The sequence below is a fragment of the Vicia villosa genome, linkage group LG7 (genome assembly GCF_029867415.1).
Source record: "Vicia villosa cultivar HV-30 ecotype Madison, WI linkage group LG7, Vvil1.0, whole genome shotgun sequence".
NCBI lineage: Eukaryota > Viridiplantae > Streptophyta > Magnoliopsida > Fabales > Fabaceae > Vicia > Vicia villosa.
In genome coordinates, this window is record NC_081186.1 from 123719116 (window position 1) to 123740883 (window position 21768).

Below are 21768 nucleotides of genomic sequence, written 5' to 3' on the forward strand. Positions count from 1 at the left end.
ACCACAATATAGTTGAAGCATCTTGGAATTTGAAGATTTTATGGTAAAAGAGGTGTGTAGGTTTCCCAAGAAGTTGTGGAGGCAGGTCATAATGAATTTAGTTTTATCAATACGTTAATGAATGGTCTGCAATAAATAAAATTATTAAAATATTGTTTTTAGTAAAAGGTATAAGAGGGTTTTTTAGTAAAACTTATAATAGGTAATCATGTACTACCTCTTAATAATCATGTACTACCTCTTATTGATTACTTTGAAAATAAATATACTATCTTAAAATTTAAGAAATTTTATATTATAGGCTTGTTTATATACTTTACCTGTAATATATTAGTTGACATAGTATATTTTTATTTGTAATTGAATTCGGGAAAAAAATAAAATTTATGTAATTGAAATGAATATTATAATTAAAAAAATTATTTAATATTATATTAAATAATTATTTCTCTTAATTTTTTTACAAATAAGATAGTTATTTTATAATAAAGAGTAAGTTTTTAAAAAATGAACTCTCTCTTTTCATATATACTTTGGAATTTTTTTTTCTTCAAAAAAGATAGTTATTTCATAAATAGATTATTTTATTAATTTTTTTAAAATAAATTTTCTTTATTTTGGTCTCATTTACCATTACCCATAAATTTATTACATTATAATGAATTTATTACAATAAATATATTTATTATAATAAATATATTTACCATTACCCATATTAAAAGTAGACTAATATAATTTTATAATTAGTATTAAACAAAAACTATATTGATAAATGGATTAAAAAGATATGACACAAAAGAGTGAGAGATAAATTAAGTAAGAATATTAATTTAGTAAGTCTTGTATTATTAGTATGTTATTGGGCTTTTGTGTATTTGGGCTTTTAATTGAACATCCATTATGAGAATTATATATGTAGTGTCTTTGACACAATTAAGGGTATCAAAGAAATCAAAATGAAATTTATCTTTATTCCTTTTATTTTATTTACTCATTTTAGTGTTCTTCCCCTTTTCTAGTAGAAACCCTAGATTATTAGTTTGGTAGGAATAACTTTCTATCAATTGGTGCTTTCATTTTCGATCTCACTTCCGCTTAAAGTCATGACGATATTATTGTTTGATGGGGAAGAAGATGCCTATTGGTGGATTCTATGTTTGGAGAAATTTTTCAAGAAGCATGAAACACCCAAATCATTGAAGGTTTTAAAAGCTGTTGGAGCATTGAGAGGTTCTGCTTTCACATGGTGGATATGGTGGTGTCGTGTTCATTCGAGATATAATTGGGACACATTTACAATAGCATTGCTATGGCGTTTTAAACCTGAATGGAGAGAAATTTTACCGATGGATGAAGAAGAGGAGGAGACAAACTTGGAACTTCAACTCTTACATACTAAACACGAGGAAGAAGAACATGTTGTTGATGGGATCTCACTCTATTTAATACAAAATAAATATATCATTATTGGCCCCATATCACATAGATAAATAATATTATGATAGTAGTTATTATAATAGTAGATGAATAATTTCTTAAAAAATAGTAACAATTGCAAATATTAAGAAAGACTGATTAATTATTATCGCGTAAAACTACATATTCCAATGATATTTTCAAATTTAGCTTTGTTGATACAACTAATAATTACCTACAATTACCTATAAAATAAATTATTATCACCTAAACTCAATTACAACTAATTAAAAAAAGATGATTAATTATTATCACCTACAACTAATACCTACCTCTATTGCATATATATATATATATATATATATATATATATATATATATATATATATATAGTATTAATTTGCATATATATAGTATTAAGTTATTATGTCAAATTACAAATATTATTTTATAATTCATTAGTTAATATTATTATTAGTGATGATGATCGATTTGATTATACCATGAACTCAAAATTTTGTTGTTTTGTAATTTAGAGAATTGTGTTGAAAACATATTAACTTAAATATATTTAGTCTTCCTATCACAATATAGCCATAATAAATAAAAAATAAAATAAAGATAATAATAATTTGAAGGGTTGTGAATGTAAGAGAATGATTGCAAAATGGCGTTGGAATTGGTTTATGCACATGAAACGTGATGGTGAGCCGCCATAAAATATTTTTTTTCACGTGAATAACAACACTGGGTGTATCAATGGTAATTGGCCTCATTAAATGTGATATTTCAAACTTCCCAATTATCAATAGTTATTGTATTTTATTATTTTGATTATTTTAGTTTAATTATTTAAAACTACTAATGGGAAAGATAATAATTAAAATTGAGAATAATTATTTATAATCAACTAAATACAACTTCTAGCTTCAAAATAAAATAAGAAAATAAATAATAGTGAAAACTACCTTAAGACAAAATTGAATTGAATAGTAAGAAATTAATCAATTGTATAAAAAAATAGGATGAATGTTGGATATATTGACTCTGGTATTGGCAAGGAAAATATATTATTTAAAATTAAATCAAATCTACCTGGTAGAATGATAATATATTATTTAAAATTAAATCAAATTAATTTTTGAAGATATAAAAACGTGTTATCATCGATTCCTTGTTAATACCTTGATAATAAAAGGTGTAAATCAAGTTAATATATAGAATATTAGACTTGGAATAATAATTTATTGGAATAGGCTATTTATTGGAATAGGTCATTTATTGGAATAGGCAAGTTTGATCGTTTTGAAAAGTTAAAAAATAGTAAACTAAATTCCAATATAGAGAGCCCAAAAATGCATTGGAAGTGGAATAGTTGAACATAATTTTTTTTATTAATAATTTTTTCACATAAATAACAATGAGTGTATAATTGTATTTGGCCTCATTAAATGTGATATTTCAAACTTTTCAATTATCAATAGTTATATTCATCCCATTTGAATAATCACTTGAAAGAACATAAAAAAATGACAAAAACATCCAAATATTTCACTTGAAATCTTTAATAGTTTATAAATGACCATAGTTTTTAAAATAATGGAAAAGAATGTGAAAAACAGATTATTTGTTAAACTCTAATTTAATACAAATTAGAGAAAGAAGAATAAATGTGATATTTTCGAGGTTCCAACATTAAAAAAAGAATGATTAAATATTATTATTTTTAAGGAGATGAAGATAAATATGAATATCAATAATAATCACGCATACGCTTTTAGAATAGTGTAAATCATTATTGAGAAATCTCATTCTATTTGATACAAATAAAATAATTTATTCTCACAGTAATTATAAAAAAATGATTATAAAATATTTTAAAAATAAATAAACAAATAATTATTAAATAATTTAACTATAATATGGTTGAACATAAATATGCATTTAGATTGATTTATTTTTTATTTGTATTCACAAATATAACTCAATTATCATTAAAAATATAATATTTTTTTAACTATAAATTAGCGATATTTATAACTCAATTATCATTTAAAATATAATATTTCTTTACCTATAATTTATTCATCTTTATAATTATACATTAATATTATAATCATTTATTTATTCTCATAAATTTGGATTTAGATTGAATTATTTTCTTATTTGTGTTCTTAAATATATTTTTAACAAATAGAAAAGCAATCGTTATTGTAAAGAGAACGGGAATAACAATTTATTATAATTAATAATTAATTCACATTTATAGGAAAAAGAATAAGTGATTAAAAAAAAGAAAATATAAGAATTGCTCATTAAGATTAACAAATTTATATTCTCATTCAAACTTTGTGAATTCACCAATCATAATTATTTCATTTTTTTTATAAAAAAAATATTTATATAATTTTTTAATGTTAATATTTTATTATAAAATGTTTAAGTATATACTTGTCATATGCTTGATATTTATAGAATGCAACAACATGCTTACAAAGTAAATCTTAATCATGTCTTTAAATAAATAATATTGCAGAGAAAAATAAATAATCATACTAACTAATAATAAACCTTTTTTTTTTCATGTGAAAAGGTAAACATGTGCAATAAAAAAATAATTGAAAAAAACTACTTTCATGTGAAGAGTAGTAAACGAATAATAATGTTGGAATGAATTTTAAAAATGACAACCATAGTGTATTCGCATTGTTCCACTTAAAAATTAAATACTTTTTAATTTTATTGAATGCATATACATCCCTTGAAATTTTGTAATTGTTATTTCATTCTTAATTTGAAGGGTTTCTCGGAAATCAAAGAGAAGAAGCGTGGAAGAGGTTTTGCAGTATTCCAAAGAAGATTGCACAATTCCATAAAAAGTTTTTCACGTGTAATAATGATAAAACTATAGTGTAATCATTAAAAAAGATTTCAATTGATTATTATATATTAATCTGATCATAGTTATTTTTGGTATATTTATAGAAATAATACCTATCAATTATAGCCATTGTTAAACAAAATAATGCATATCAATTATATACATTGATCCATTATAGCCATTGTTAAACAAAATAATGCATATCAATTAATACATTGAGATATTTTTAGAAAATAAATAATATATTAATTTGGTCATAAATTTCACGCTAGTGCCTGGGATACTTAATGATAAATCGTGTTAATGTATAATGTAAAAATTTGCAATATATTTGTGATGAAAACATAATTAAAATGACCAATTCTCAATAAAATAAAAGTAATGGAAAGACAATTAAAGCGACTTATTTATACACCTTGAAAAAGACTTATTTTTAGCCCTGAGAACATATATGGAATGAAATGATTGATTGGTGCAAAAATAAATTAACTAAATCTGCGTAATTAATGATAAAACAATAAATAAATATAAAAGGTACAAAATAATACTAAAACCTTCTAAAAAATAAAAAGTATTAATATTTTTTAGTACAATAAAAATAAAAGCAAAACTACTTTTCTGATAAATCCAACAAAAGGTGCTCATTTACAGGTGGGATTTACAAACATTCATGCATTTTGGATATCAATGGTCATACACAATTACACTTATAAGTAAATATTTGTTAAAGTCATAAATGATTAAAAAAAATGATGAATTGTATGATACATTTGCACCCATTTTAAACACCTTTACCATTAATGACAATCCATACATCAAGAATAGGAGCAGCAAGACGTTATGTCGCCATCGAATCATTGATATCCTTAATATAGTCGAATTTGCAAGACATTTTTCTTCAATTGAGTATACAACTTTACAATAAAAAATCATATAAAAAAATGTTAAAAACTATTGCAGAAATTTAAAAATAATCCGTTTTAAAATTCTTAATTATTGATATCCATACTTGCAGAAATTTTGAAATCGGTGGTGTTTATTGAAAAAATAACAGTATAATTTAGCTATTGATTTAGACCTTATTTCACAAATCAAATGTTAAAAAAGTTAAGATTTAAGGGAAATTGATGATGAAAATAACAATAAATAGAAGGGTAAATTAAAACAATAAATAGAAGGGTAAAATAAATTCAAAAATATTAACGTGTGAAAATCATAATAGAAGGGTAAAATAAATTTGGAAATATTATCATGTGAAAATCATACTATTACCGGTGTATAACGTTTTCAGAAATCATGGATTGAAAATCGGTAGTGATGAGTGAAAGTTATCATTAGAAGAATCAATAACTAATTTCATAATGGTGAATGAATCTATTGACATAAGAAAATGTATCAAAATTCAACCCTTTTTATGATGAAAATATCTTCATCGATAAATTTAAGGGTAAAATAAATTAAAAAATATCAACATGCGCAAATCAAATATGGTTACTGACTTAAAATGTTTTCAGAAACCGCAGATTGAAAACAGGTAGTGATTAGCGAAAGTCATCATTAGAATAAATAAAATCTAATTTCATAATGGTGAAGGAATATATTGACTAAAGAAAATGTGAAAAAATCTAAACTTTCTAACTGAGAATCCCAATCGATTATTTGTTGAGTTTGCTTCAGATCTGGTTTTGCAATGATTGTGTTTCTGAGTTTGCTTTAGATCTGGTTTTGCTACGATTGTTTGCCGAGTTTGCTTCAGATCCGGTTTTGAGTTTGCTATGATTGTGCAAGCATGCTGCAAATATTTAAGATGCAGAAGATCAATTGTATGCAGTTGCAGTTAGTAAGAAAAACATGAAAAAAATTGATGGAGGGACAGTACGACGAACAACAGCATTAACATAATGAAGGAGCAAAAAAAGAATACATGAATAAAACGAAAATGAAAAAGGGATTTAGAACCCAACCTTTGATGCCGATTTTTGATGAAGACAGAGGAGAAAAAATGAAAATGGAGGAATTAGGGTTTGGGAGAGAATTGAGAGAAATAAGAAATAGTAGAAGACAAACCAATGGCAATGATGCAGTGAGGAAGAGAGAAGATTGAAAGTTTTGAAAGCAAAAGAAAATGATTACAAAGAGGAGAAGCGTGGAGGTGGTTTTGCTGTATTCCAAGAAAGATTGCACAATTCCAAATAAAGTTTTTCACGTTAATAATGATGGTAAAAGAAAAAAAAGATAATGAAAGGTTACAAAATGATTAAAAAATTTATTTATTAATTAAAATATTAGGGGAGATGCAATTACATCTATGTCCCCGTTTATCACCCTCAAAATGGTGATTAGAGGGATAATTATAGGATTTCATATGTATTCTACTTTATTATATTAAAAGTAGATGTATACTATTTCAATCTCAAGATTAACTTTACATTTGTGTGTAAGAAGCATGGGCATCCAAAGTATATGATACAACTTGTCGCTTTACCAACAAACAAAGGACGGATTAAAGGCTTGAATGAATTAAAATGCTAGATTGAATGATAAAATAAAAATTTAAATTATTTAGTCTCTAATAATGACGCTAAAAATTTGTTTCTTAAAAATATGTGCTATCACAAGGACTGTTTTGATAAATTTCATTTAATTAAAATGATAGTTTAATTCATAAGCAAAAAGATAATAATCAAATAACAAATATAGTTTAGGGTTTTGTAACAATAAAATTAATAAAAAGTAAGATTTAGATTTGGCAAAATAGTTGGAATATAAGCACTCTTTCATCACAATCACAAACACTCTTTGAAATGTAGGCGATCTTCAGCAATCTTCAACGTTGTGACTCCCAACTTCAGCTTTACAAACAACAATTGAAATGAGATTAAGGATTGTAGGGAGGCGTGACCAAATATAATAGAATTTGTTTCTTCTTGAGAAAGAGTTTATTTTTTCTTACATACTAATTCTCTTGGTAAAAGGGTCAAATCTACTTGTCTTTGAGCTCATAATAAAGCATATTAATTTTGTTAGTATTATGATAGAACATTTCGGTTCATGGCAGAGGCAACTCTTTGTCCTTTCAGCACAAGCTTTCATTCTTATTCAAAAATTTTCCAACTCAACATAAATCCTTCTTTATAATTTCCTTAAGTCTCAATTGTTCATTAAGGTGTCACAACTTCCTTCAGATACTCGTAAGAATTAAGTCTGCTGCGGTATAACACTTATAACGTGTCGTGACCCAAATAAAACACAAATAAAATCCACAAAACTTAGTACTAGCGTGCTTGACTCAATTATACTATAAATATACTTTTTTATCTAATTGAAACAAGACTAAACATCTAACTTGCAAGTCATAACTTCAAGTATATATTAATCAGGTTATGTTTGGAAGTTCGGAGGGAAGAAGACGACTTTTGAAAATAAATTTTTTAAAAAATGTAGAAGAATATTTGACATATTTTATTGAAATGATTTTATATAGAATAATATAAAAGAGTTTATTATCACTGTATTTTTAATTTTTAAAATACTATAACAACATAAAAGATATTTGAAAAATTTATATAAGTCACTCAAAATTCTCCAAAACCCTCGTTCAATGTAAATTTTGAACTCTTCCAAATTAAGGGGTTTTTAAAGTTAGGAATAAAAACAAACCCTCTAAAACCCTCCCAATTAAAATCCTTCAATTATTTTCACTCAATCCTTCTCTATTTTCAAATCCCTTTCCTCCCTTCCTCTCCAAACGCCCAAACATTGCCTAAGACTTTGGGGAATGGGAGGACTTCCGAAAACGAATTTTTAAAAAAATATAGAAAAATATTTGACATCTTTTAAAAAATTAATTTTGTATAGAATGATAAAAGAGTGTGTATCAATATTATATTTTTAATTTTCAGAATAATATAACAACATAAAAAATATTTGAAAATTTTATAAAATTCATCCAAAATCCTACTTCGATACAAATTTTGAGTTCTCCAAAATAGAAAGGTTTTTTATTTTATGAGTAAAAGTAAATTCTACATAACCCTCCCAACCAAAATCCTTCAACTCCTTTCTCTCAATCCTTTTTATTTTTCAAAGCCCTCTTCTTTTGCCTCCAAACTCTCAAATATACCCTAAAGTTATGTTAGGGAATTTAGAGGGAAGAGAAAGGACTCAGAAAATGAATTTTTTAAAAATATAAAAACATATTTGATATTTTATAAAAAAATAATTTTATATAAAATGATAAAATAATGTATATCATTATTATATTTTTAATTTTCGTATGCTATAACAACAATTGGTAATCAGAAATCCCTAAGGTTGTAAGCGGACCAATGCATAAACCCCACATCACAAGAAAACTTTTTGTTCCCTGTTAGAGCCCATTATTGTAGTTATAGTCCTCGTGTAGTTGATCATATCACACCTCCACATAGGCCATCATCCCTAAAAGATAATGTCTGTGTGAAACTAAGAAGGGAGGCTAGAGATCAAAACATGTCTCATCACATCCCAACAAAGGTGAAGATAATAGTGATTGCAAATCTTGAACGAATGTGAGATACAAATAAGATCTGCTAGCATATGTCTTTACACTATTTTAAATCTAAATCTTACACTTACGGCTCCATTGACTAAATTGTGAGCACTACACCCCAATAAAACAAAGCTAGGAGACCACCATACCCAATTTTGTTAATATTATGCTAATCAACGTGTTAAAACAATCAAGCTTATTAACGTGTGTTACGCTAAATAAGCTTGGAGACAAAGCTTGATTTCACATAATATATTACACTAGTTGACATGTTAAAATTACGCTAATTGACGTGTTAAAATTAAATCCAGTTATAATGTTAATAATTAATAAAACTATTAGTGACTACATAACATATTTTTGCTACATCTAATTTAATCTAATTTAATCATTAATTAATCTTTTGAACCTCATGAGAATTCTAGATTGCAAGGACATCTGCCAATGGAAAAATCAAGTCCAAAAAAGCTGGTAAAATACAAGGCGTGATGCCAACAAATCCTCTACCGATGATTTTCAGCTTTTTTATGAGAATATTTATTCGAGTTTATATCCCCGCCCAAACCTCTACACATCACTATGAGAACAGAGCTCAACATTCAAAATTTTCTACCAACAGGGGGAATAGCAACCATTAACAAAATATGTTTGAGATCAAACACAACATAGTAACCGTCAGCACCAACGCCACAACTCCAAACCCAAGGGTTGAGAATGAGATTTATCTTTTTTTATCTATATTGCTAGAATAGCAAAATAGTTCATAAATATAATGACTAGTTGTATGATACTCTACTCAGCTTAGCTTAGACCAGATAAAATTCCAGGCCCTAGCAGTTATGCCGCAGTGAAACCTCAGCAAAATCTAGAATAACACCATATCTCAACCTTGACTAATTTCCTTCTCCTTTGCCTTGCATATATCTTCAGCTGTCTTGATAGATTTTTTTGTCAAGTCATCAACCTGAAGGTAGAAAAAAAAAATACCAGAAATCAAATTTTTGGAGCTACGGAATCGTGTCGACGTAATTGTTTCCTTAAACATATATATCTTACTTCTTTCTCCAATCTTTTTATGTCATCCTTGGGAAGACTAGAGTTTAATTTCTTAATGGCATCCATTGCCTGTAAAATGAACACCTTTAGTAACTGTTTGCAGATAATTAAGCTAAACCATGAAGAAAAAAAATACTGTCAATAGGACTATCCTGTTATTGCATTGTTTTTTCTATTTTTGGAAAAATGAATGTACATACTTCAGATTAAACGGGTTGGGCTTACAGGATGAGTGGTCTGAAGCACCAAAGGGCAAGGGCGTATTTGAAAATGCATCAGAATGCTGATAACTTTTATACATTTAAAAGCAGTTTATGTCAATGACTAACCATCAAAACAACAATAACAACAACCAAGCCTTATCTCACTAAATGAGGTCGGCTACATAGATCAACTTACGCCATGAGGTCGGCTACATAGATCAACTTACGTCATAATGTTCTATCCAGGACCTCACTACTATCAAAATCGTTATTCTCGAGATCTTTTTTAATAACTTATAGTTTTATCTAAGTCTTCATCTACCTCTAGTTGTTTGACAATGACTAACCAAAAATGAAAATAACTTAAAATGTCTAGAGAGATTCAGAGCAAAGGAGAACTCTGAAATCTTTCAGCAACTACCCTTTCCTTAATCACTTGCTTAAATTTCTAAAAGGCAGCAAATCCATCGGAAAAAAAAAAAAAAAAAACTCAAGAAATAGCAAAGACATGCCACACCTTTTGTCGAGCTCTTCTAATGCTTTGCCGAGTATCCTCGCAAGATTTAGTCACCAACTTATTCATAGCCTGAAATTAATATCAAACAAAAGGGTATAGAGGCAGGCTGAGGCTATCAAACAAAGAGAAGAGTGTTGAGTTTAATCCATATAAAAATATAAATGGAGTGTAGTTAACAATACCTGCACGTGCTCTTTGGTCAATCTGGTCATTCAAGGTTGGAGAAATAAATTAGTCGATTCACTCTAACAGACATAAAGAGTAACTGAATAAAAATAGAATAAGAGCTTACGGTGGAATGACAGCAATCAATCTTTCACCATCTGTTTTAGGATTTAATCCCAACGGAGATGAAACAATGGCGTTCTCTAATTGTTTAAGGGTCTGCAAAAGTTAGTTATGTCATGTGATAAGCAAAAGTAATGCTGGTTTACTTATAATATTACAAATAGCAAGCATATTTGAACTTGTAAGATAAAGTACCTCTGGATCATAAGGATTAACAGATAACGTTTTCTGATCGAGTACTGAAACAAGAGCAATCCGATTCAAAGGCATCTTGACACCGCCAGTTTCTACAATAATGTGATCAAGCATTCCTGTATATACATACATATACATACATGTTCAACATTTATAAATGTTGAGTATCAAGCATTCAAAGACACATAAGATTTATTTATGAAACATGACAGTATACCAGCGGATGCTCTTCCAGTTCGTAGTTTGCTTAGTTCAACCGATAATGCAGCCATTGCAGACTCCATCTGTGAGGCAGCAGAAGCCTTAATAGTAGGGCCGATGTTTGATGGAACCTCAACTGTACTAACACCCCCTTCATCCTCTAAAATTGTATAAGCAAATAATCATTAAAAAAACCAACTTTACAAAATGGGTCTACTAAATTATTTGGAATTCGAATCCTAATATGTCATGCACGCACGCACTGACTTACTCGACTTTCGGCCTTTGGCAAAGGATCTGCGACTTTCACTGATAAGACTAGGCACAGTTGGAAGAGCAAAGACTCTAGTGGTAGCATCAGATATGCAAAGTTTAACAGGGGAATTTTCACAAACATGTAGAGCACAGGTTGGTAGGCGAAACAAATTGTGCCGGGAGAATGCTCGTCTGATAATGATGCCAGCCATCATACACCTGTTTGATTCTAATCTTGCTCTGTAGAACAACAATGGTAAATTAATCATAAACATAAAGTAACTACTTTTAGTACTGAATTTCAAAATGAATATAGAAATTTCATTTCATCTACTTTGTTTTTGCTACGTGACATTTCGAACCAGTATTGTGAAAATATGTGTTCTGTGAATCGTGGCGCTTAAGTGCAGAATAGCGGTGCGAAGTGGAGCTCCGGTGAGTTTCATTTCGCAGTGGCGGATTTTGTGGCAGCGAATCATGGTGAAATGCATCCTACCGCGCGCATGAAGAGAGGGGAAGGAAAATTTTGAACAGAAATATAATTTAAGAAGGAAAAGGTGGAGTAGCTCACTGTTTCTGGCGGCCGACGATAATCTCCGACTGCGTTTTCCGGCTGGGTATTGATTTCAATGGCGAGTTGAGCTGTTGCTGCGATACAAACGTTGTGTTCGATGCAAGGGCAAAGAGACGGTGAAAAATGGGTCTCTTCAAAACCAACTAAATTGGGCTTTGAGAATTTCTTACCATACCCCTATGCCTTCTTAGAGGCCCTAGCATTTAGAAATGTATATTTGAACTCATCATATTATATATTTAAAAGAAATACTCGGATACATCATATTATATATTTAAAAGAAATACTCGGATATGTATGTTCGAAACAACTTTTTTATTATAATAAGGAGAATTTTGCATGTGCATCTCCGAATCATCCTCATAAATTAAGTTTAGGAGGTTTTCGGAGTTGCATATTCAAATCGATTTAAATGTATATTTTGACATAATCCCTCATTCTCTCTTTTCCTGAATTGGTATTTTTGAACAATTCATTGTTATGTTCATATCATTTTCCGTTTGCGTGTTTATTAATGTTTTAACCGAATTACGTATCAAATCTTTGTGTTTATTACGTACCGGCATTGATGTTTTTTTTAAATGCCACAAACAAATCTGTGTTTTTGGCAACCATTATGTCTAGTGTTTCAGATATGCATATTCGAAACACCTATTCTCAGATATTTAGGGTGTTTTTAGAGATGCATCTCCAAAACAATTTTTTAAACCACTTTATGGTGCGTTCGGATATTCATCTCCGAATGGGAAATTGGGGTTTTCAGAGATTTGGTTCACCCCATAAGGGTGTATTAAGAACGAATTGTTTACTGTATCCAAAATTTAGAGTTTAGAATTCAGACACACTCTAACAACACCATAAACAAGTAAGAGTTCTGTTCTGGGCCGCCTTGGAGGAAGAATTGGAGATTGTGGTGTGGTATATTTGGTGAGCTTCTACTGCTTTGGCCTTCGGTGGAACTGGTTGTTGGGTCGTTCTTTAGTCTGACAATAACATGAGAAGAGGCATCGACTGAAAGAAAGTGTCTGCGATCTGACACTCAAATGTGATACGTATCTACAAGAAATACAAGCAACTTTCACTTCTCTTACTGAGATAGATGATGCATGGTCCCTTAATCTCCATGACTCTCTTACCGACTAGATAGCTCTTTTGGTGATGGGTGTAGCAAGGAAGTACAATTCTCTAGCTTCTATCTAAGATACTTTGACCTCTACTCAAGTGTCTCTTTTGGGGGCTCAAAGATAATTGGAAGCTTTGCACCCGAGAATGCTTCTTTAGCTCAATGTTTAATTGATTGTACGACCGCCAACCTTAGGGTAGTTTCACAATCTTTCAAAAACGCCTTCCAGGAGGTAGAGCATTTTCATCATCCTCTACATAGTTTAAGCGATCAGGTTCGACTGGATCAGATGCCTATAGACAGGAAGATCGTTTCCTTACTTGGATAGTCTTAGCGTGTATTTTTTTTCATATTGTATGTAAACTATATTTTCAATGAAGAGATATATAAGTTTTTGCGTTTACATGTTTAAGGTATGTTTGTGTAATTTTGAAAGCGGAGCTCTAAATTTTTTGTGCGGACTTACGAGGTCTTGCCTCTAAGTTTATTGGACGTTTATAGGTCGTTCCCGACCAAAGGTCGGTTTCCCTTCCCTGCCTACGTGAAAACTCGATCTGAGGTCGACAAGTGGCCAACCCACAACAACCTCTAGAATGGCTAGTTGTTAGAGGGGGATGACTGTTATTGCTAGTGTTTTACACTGTGGGGAATTGATTTTTGTAGTCCCACACACGTGGAATTTACAACACCTCTAGTTTTCTTTGTGTGTGCTTTACGCTGTGGGAAATTGATTGTTGTAGTCACACATGTGTGGTATTTGTGACAACACCTCTGATTTTCTCTGTGTGTGATTTACACCGTGGGGAATTAATTATTGTAGTCGTAAGCCTGTGGCATTTGCAAAAACACCCCTAATTTTCTTTGTGTTAGGGCCTCTATACCTTCGGTCTTACCCTGGACTTGTCGTTTCCTTACACAGTCACAAAGAAATGAACATCTTAGAACTTGTGATATTTCATTCATATTTGGAAATCACTCTTACATGTGAATAAGGGGATGATACAAGCATATCGTGTAATGCAAATAATAAAAAATATAATCAGGTGGACTTGTCGCTTCTTATTATCCTTGTTTCATTTTTGTTTGCTCAACGACTTTTTGGGGGATTGATGTTCATGCTCCTAAGCTGACCGGTTAGGAAAGCCATGTTGATTTTCATTGCCATGACTTCTCCTTGTTCTCACTGGAGTGCTTGCTAAATTATCTTTGCTCCTTCAATATCGACATTTATGGTGACTAGTCCCCCCTGAAGATTATGGTATTTGAGCTTAAGATGGAATTGTAAGCTGACAGATTAAATGTCTTTCCCTTCTCTTACTGGTAAGTGGTTGTACCGTTGAATGCTTGCAGGCCTATACCTTTATACGACCATAAGATTTCTCTTTCCAAGCCCATTTTATCAAACAGTTCAGAATACATGTTATCGCTCGAGCTACCATCATCGACTAAAATTTGAGAGACGTCAAACTGCTCAATTATAACTATAATCACCAAAGGTAAGATTTCTCTTGGAGTTCCTTCCACCTTCTCATAGTTCTGAAACCCTAGCATAGAACAATTCAGGATTTTAGTCGATGAACTTCCATCCTTTTTATGGACGAGCAACATCTCAACAAACTTTCTCTTCATGGTCCCCTTGGAGGGGAGGTTTGCTCGGGGTACTCCTCTAGTAATGGTAGCAATATATTGGCATTTCCCCTTGTTGGCCTCTTTATCTTCACCATTGGTCCCAGCGTCAACAATTTTAGAGAGAGATTTACCTTGGGCTGACTCTTCCCTTTCTCTTTTTTCCCCCTTCACGTACTCGACGACTATAGTTGGTGTCGCCGAAAACGGGATTCTTAAATAGGGTATTCAAATTTTCTTCCAACATCATGTAAGATTGAGTCATTCTCAATATTTCCTACGTGGTTCATCCTCATTTTCTCCATAGCTTCAATCTAAAGTGGTGATCTTGCAGGAGGCCGATATCAAATATCCAATACTTAATCCTTCTTCGGGTCCTTCTACCTCCATGGTTACTTGTAAAAATTGACCGATGTAAGACCTTAGGCTCTCATTTTTATCTTGAGTTATCCCGCTCAAATCAGTTGTCATCACTGGCTTCCTTTTTCGTGCCAAAAATGGTGATGATTGAAGAAACTACGGTGAAATGAAGCATCTGATGTACTACGTGGATACGAAACTTTGGATCAAAGGTGTTAATGGTGATGCGGTGCTGGTAACTAGTGTTGCTATCTCCGATATGGTTGACCTAAGGGGGGTTCTTGCATGGTTAACACTCCAATGCTTAAGTCAGTTTATGGTTCAAGATAGTTAGACATGAAAGTGGAGATTATATATTGTGTATCTTAGAACCCTTTATGAAGGTATTTATACCTTGGGCCTTTGGTCGGCGCGAAGTAGTAGGTCTCGGGTCTTTGGACGACACAGAATAATTGCCGCCAAGACTCGTTGGGCATGTTTGATGTCGGGGGAGTCTTTCAATAACAGTGGTCGACCTCAAAGAGTGATGTCGGCGTGGGGGTAACACCCCATTTGAATTATCTAATTCTATATAATAATTTAATTGTATTGTATGTGTTTTGAATGATTGAGGTAGTAAAGGAGCCTCGGGTATGGGGTAATGTCCCTAGAATATTAGAATTTTAAGTGAGGGGTGTGGTAGTAATTAACGAGAAATAAGGGGTGTTGGACACAATTAAATTAAAGTATTATTAAATTAATTTAGTAGTAATAATAAATAAGTTAATATTTATCTAAAATAACAATAGTAATATAGAGATAATATTACTTTTATTATTATTTTATTGAATAGTTGGCCTAATAATATGATTTAGAATTATATATATATATATATATATATATATATATATATATATATATATATATATATATATATATATATATATATATATATATATATATTAGTAAAAACAATAATAAGATTTAAAAATAAATTAAAAATAAGGGATTTAGTTGGTCTACTTATAAGGAGGTGAAGAGAGAACATATAGTGGGAAAAGTACGTGAGAGAACTAGAAAATAATTTTTTTTAGTTTGATTTAATATTATAGTAATAATAATAATAATAAGATTTAAAAATAAGGGATTTAGTTGGTCTACTTATAAGAAGGTGAGGAGAGAACACAGAATGGGAAACGTACGTGAAAGAATTTGAAAATGGAGTGTTACGACAAGAGACAAGGGTAGGAAGAAGAAGAAGAAGACCACCATTATAGAAGAGTTGGAGCTTGAAATTCTAAGGTAAGAGAGGAACTATTCTTATAAGGGTGTATAATCATGAGAGGGTAGTAAGGGGTCCTTATCCTCTTAAGTTGGTCTTTTGCCATGTTATGATTGTCGTTGATGTGTGACTATGATCGCGAGGAATGAGTTGTAATTGTTGTGGCTATAGCAATTAATATTTGTTGATGATGAATTTTGAATTGTTGTTGAATTTTATGTTTTATGTATGTTAAGGGTTTGAGATGATGATTATGGTGACAGTAAGGTTTGAAATTGTGAATTTACTGGTGGAATTATATGAATATAAGTGGTGATTGATATTAGTATGTTTATGGTTGAGTTTAAAACCATGAAATATTTTTGGTGATGATTTCATGGACGTTTTTGGGGTTGAAGAAGATGAAAATAATAAGTTTTTAGTAACGCCTTGGTGCACAGTATTGATCATAACTTTCAACTCGTAAATCATTTTGGGATGGAGTTAGCTGAAACAAAGGTCTATAACTTAGATTCAGGGATACAATATTTTCAACGATTTTATCAGAGGTCGGTAGCAGGTGGAAAAGAAGTGTATGAGGTGACGAATATGGACGAGGTCTGTAACAGCCCGAATTTTATTATTTGACTAATTAAATTAAATAAGGATTTATTTACTTAATTGGGACGAAGTTTGATAATTAATTGGATGTTAATCGAAGAATTAATAAAGTGGAGCATGTAGAGAAATAATATTAGAAATAATATTATTATTGGATTTTACTTATTTGAGATAAATTCGGATTTTAATTGGATTAATTGGAAAATAATATTAAGGGTAATAATATTATTTGTTGGAGCATAATCATTTATTTGACTACTATATTTTATGATTGGGCCTAATTAGTTAGGAAGTAGAATTATTTGGGTAAGCCCAATATAATAAATAAAGATAGTAAGAGAGGAAATGGGGAGTAGGAGAATCATTAGTTCATTTTGCTGGTTTGAAGAAATAGAAGTGGAGGAGAGGAACAAGAAGAGGAAAGCTAGGGTTTTGGAGGAGAAATCAAGAGGTAAGGGGGAGAATCCCAAATCATTGTGGGCTAGTATAATGGGGTTATTGGTAGATTAATATAGTTATATTTGTTCATGGTGAATCTAATAAAATATGTGTTCAATCTCTATTGACATACTGGAACTTTGAAACCAAAATTTATACTGGAATGTGCCGTGTTCTACTTGTTTTGTTTCCTTCATTCGGTTTGACTGTTGATGTTTCTTCTTTCTTTTCGCTTGGTCAATAATAAATGAGTCACTTTGTAGTTTAATGAATATTTGTTGCTGTGTATTGACTGGTAGCAAGTAGGAATTAATAAACATAAAATGTGAAACACTATATTTTACTTTATTAATAAAAAAAGAAAACTGCTGCCATTAGCCAATAGAAAGCGTGAGAGCATGCCTTAGCAGTAGGTATGGCTACTGATTGCTAGTGGACAAATAGAAAATAAACCACAAGCTCCTAGTACTGTAATGGAAACATGTTCGGTTACTGTTCCTAATTCTCTCGCCAATGTTGCTTTTCATTGGCCAAAGAAACTATGTTTGTTCCCAATTAATTGTTCTCCCTTTAATTACTCACTTGGCTAATCATGTTGGTTCAATAAAGTCCACATGTGAGATACTTATCATGCTTATAGATAGAAGAACTAGTAGTAACCAGTTGGTGGCTTGATAGGACCATTCATTGCTGGTTATTTATTTAATTAATAAAGGTGAGTGATATATATATATATATATATATGCTATTGAATGAAACAAAATGCTACAGTTAGTACCTTGGCCTTATAAAAGAGAAAAAAAAGGGGATAGCACTTGTTAGGCAATACACTCACAGTGGCATTACGTTATTTTCTATTAACAAGTCCATATATGACATTATGGATTTACTCACTATAGTATATATATTTTGCATGGAGAACTAATTAGGACTTCCCTTTTCTTTATGTCTATTTCGTTTTGTCAATAAATGAAATGTGGTATCCTTTTAATGATTCTTAGTGTATTATGAAAAGAGTAAATTATATATAAGTGATAATTGATGAGTTAGTATGTGATGGTATTAATTACTAAATGCTAATTGGAATGGTGGATTGACAATTGTGTGTTGACAATTATATGTGAATAATGCTTATGTGATGAGAATGTTGTGTACAATATTGTGGATAATTCATTGAGTGAATTATTGTGATATGCTAAATATTAAGATGGTAGAGATGATCTTAATTGCATATGCTGATTGCATTGTACATACATTCATATCATGGTTGCCTTGAAACAAAGGTGGATTTGCTTTGAAACAAAAGCGAGGCTTAGATTCTAAAGTGAATCGGAAGCGGTAAACTATATGTTTACGTTTGGTGGGCTTTGGTCTTGTCCGGATCGGAAGCGTGGCTTGGATTCTAGATATTGAATCGGAAAGCGGTGAAACCTTGGGTTCACAATTTGGTACCACATGCATAGCGTCACATATCTTGCATCGGGTCACATTAAATTATGCGATAATTGAGTATGTGGAATTGATGTAGTGTGATACGTGTATGAGTTTGATAATTGAAACGAGTGAAGTTTGGATACATAATTGATAAATGTGTGAATATATGATAACTATGATTGTGTAATTAATTGAGAATATAATGGTAGACTTGTAATATTATACTATTGAAGTTTATTGTACACTCGATGACATGTGAAATATGGATTGATTACTATTATCTACATGGTTATACATAGTATGAATAATTATTTGAAGTATTGATTTAACCATTGTATTCTGTTATACTCTCTTCATAATGGTTCGTATTCTCACCCTTCTGTTTTAATGTTGCCCTCGTTTGGCGACATGCAGGTTCTGGAGTTTAGTAGCTCGTGCGTGATCTAGCCGGAGAGTCTTCCGTGTTTGTTAGAGATTAGGTAGTGAGTCGATGCTCTGGTCATGTAACACTGGGTAGACTAGTCGTGTTGAACTCATGTTCTATTTGGTTTATGTATTATGTTTATGACTTGAGAACTTGTTATTTGGCTACTTGTTATTTGAGAGGCTTTCAAGCCAAATATTCTGATTTTGATTTATTTTATGTTGAGATGATTATGGAGATATGATCATGGTATGGGACATGAATCATTTTATGAAATACATGAGTATTTTAGTATTTTCCGCTGTGAATGCATATTCTGTGTGAATTGTAATTAAATGTTTAGGTGTTATTTGAAATGACCAGGTGTATCGTATATTGTAGATAAATGCTGTCAGTTTTTTTTAGGTTTTTAGTTCTTCTAAAAGCATCAATGTGACGCCCTTTTGAATTATATGCATGTTATTCTCTGATTATTTGTTAGATATTTTGGGGTATAGAAAGGGGTGTTACAAGGTCCATATTGACAAATTATTTGATGTGTTTTAAATGATTGGGAAGGTGTGTTTGATTATATTGGTGGTAGTCCAAAAGGGTGGATTACGTTAAGCATGGTTGCAATTGTGTGATTGATCGTGGATCACTAAATATTATCATAATTGTTGTGTTAATTGCATTATTGTTATGCCATGCATTCATTGTTGATATGTTGAAGGAGATAAGTCGTAGGTCCAAAGGGGGAAGAAAGACTTATTTGGAACTCAGTAGGCGGAGTTCAGGATTCCAAAGGGGGAATCAGGTTCATATGATGAACCATTGATGAGAATTGGTACTACATACATCGTGTAATATTATCGAGTCTCATTGCATTGTAATTATGTTGTGCTTGTGCATTTCTTGTGGTGAGAATGTGATTCTGAATGAATGTGATTTGTGTGTATAAATACTACTCACCCCGTTCTTTTTTAAGTGTCGTTTTAGAAGAACTTTTTTGTTTCCATTTAAGTGTCGTTTTTATAGTTTGATGTTATAATTTTTCAATTATACCATTACTTTTTCAACAACTCCACTTCACATTTTCCATAAACTCAATTATTTTTTCAATTTTTTATTGAAAAAAGAGAGAGTGTATGATTGAATTTATTTAGAAAGAGAAAATAAGTGAAGGTATAATAAGAAAAATAACTATAACAATCTACTATCTTGGTTGAAGAGCTTTTTGCTAAAACGACACTTTAAAAGAAACAGAGGGAGTACTATCTTAATTATTATACACCATTTATTATATGAATAAATTTCTCACCCCTTTTATGTTTGTTGTGTTTGTGCTCCCTCGGAGTACACACAACCAGGTATCTGAGTAGTTTGAGATTTATCTCATGTTGCTATCAGTCGACTCTACTAGTGGAGTTGCTCTGTTACGTAACACCGGGAAATATATTTTCTGTATGTTATTATTATGTTACATATCTTTTAATTTAAAGTAATTATTGAACCACTTTTGGTGTGCGTGATTTGTTGAGGCTATTGATGCCATACATTTGTTGAATTCTGTTGTTTGAACTATAACTTTTTATTAAATGAAGTAACATTTGTCATACTCCATTCCCCCCCCCCCCCCCCTTACTTTTTTCATCTGATGCATATTTTCATTTTTGAAAAATCAACCATAAAGCAAACATTTCATGTGTTGTAAAATTTGACTAAAATTTCATGCATCGATAATAATTATTGAAAAAAAATTTAAATCATCACATTATTCCATTTGAAATATTCATTGATCATTATCATGTATCGTAATATAAAGTCAAAGAAAAGTTAACATTTCACATATTGAAGAAATTGACTAAAATTGCATTTTTTTTTCATTTATACATTTTTGAAATATAAATTCATGATCATTTGATTTAGGGTTAAATATGTTTTTGGTCCTTATAAATATTTCAAATTTTAGTTTTAGTCTCTATTAAAAAAATAACATATTTTGGTCCCTACAAAATTTTAATGCGTGCAGTTTTAGTTCTTACTATTTATTAAAATTGTTTAATTACCCTTTAACTTTTAAATTTTTGAATAATTTTTTCATACATGTTTAGAATACTATAAAATAATTATTTACCAAATTTTAGAATTTTCAAAAAATGAGAAGAATTAAATATAATTTTTTTTAAAATTTAAAAGATAATGATAAAAGTAATGAGAATCTCGAGTTAGAAATCAAATTTTGAGTTCTATTTTTTTTCAAGAAACTTTTTATAATGTTGTAATCATGTCTACAAAATAATCATTCAAAAATACACATTGATTTAACAGTAGAACTAAAACTACATGCATAATAATTTTATAGGGACCAAAACATGCCATTTATTTTATAGGGACCAAAAACAA

At 30.4% G+C, this 21768-nt stretch overlaps 1 protein-coding gene across 1 annotated transcript; it reads right to left on the reverse strand.

The window, feature by feature from the left end:
* Window positions 1–9201: 9201 nt before the first annotated feature.
* On the reverse strand, window positions 9202–12281 carry LOC131618487 (uncharacterized). Its single transcript, XM_058889700.1, has 9 exons — window positions 12115–12281; window positions 11560–11783; window positions 11305–11448; window positions 11088–11203; window positions 10897–10988; window positions 10787–10808; window positions 10605–10673; window positions 9885–9953; window positions 9202–9792 (listed from the first exon to the last, which is right to left on the reverse strand). Exons 2-9 carry the CDS (start codon window positions 11756–11758, stop codon window positions 9712–9714), a joined length of 792 nt encoding a protein of 263 aa, XP_058745683.1. The 5' UTR covers window positions 11759–11783; window positions 12115–12281; the 3' UTR covers window positions 9202–9711.
* Window positions 12282–21768: the final 9487 nt, after the last annotated feature.

Bases quoted from the DNA above. Each gene is read 5' to 3' on its own strand.
- LOC131618487 (XM_058889700.1), bottom strand. From the start codon at position 11,758: ATGATGGCTGGCATCATTATCAGACGAGCATTCTCCCGGCACAATTTG. The intron at 11,449-11,559 runs GTAAGTCAGTGC...ATACAATTTTAG, and splicing joins TGCCAAAGGCCGAAAGTCGA to AGGATGAAGGGGGTGTTAGT. The intron at 10,989-11,087 runs GTACTTTATCTT...TAACTTTTGCAG, and splicing joins TTAATCCTTATGATCCAGAG to ACCCTTAAACAATTAGAGAA.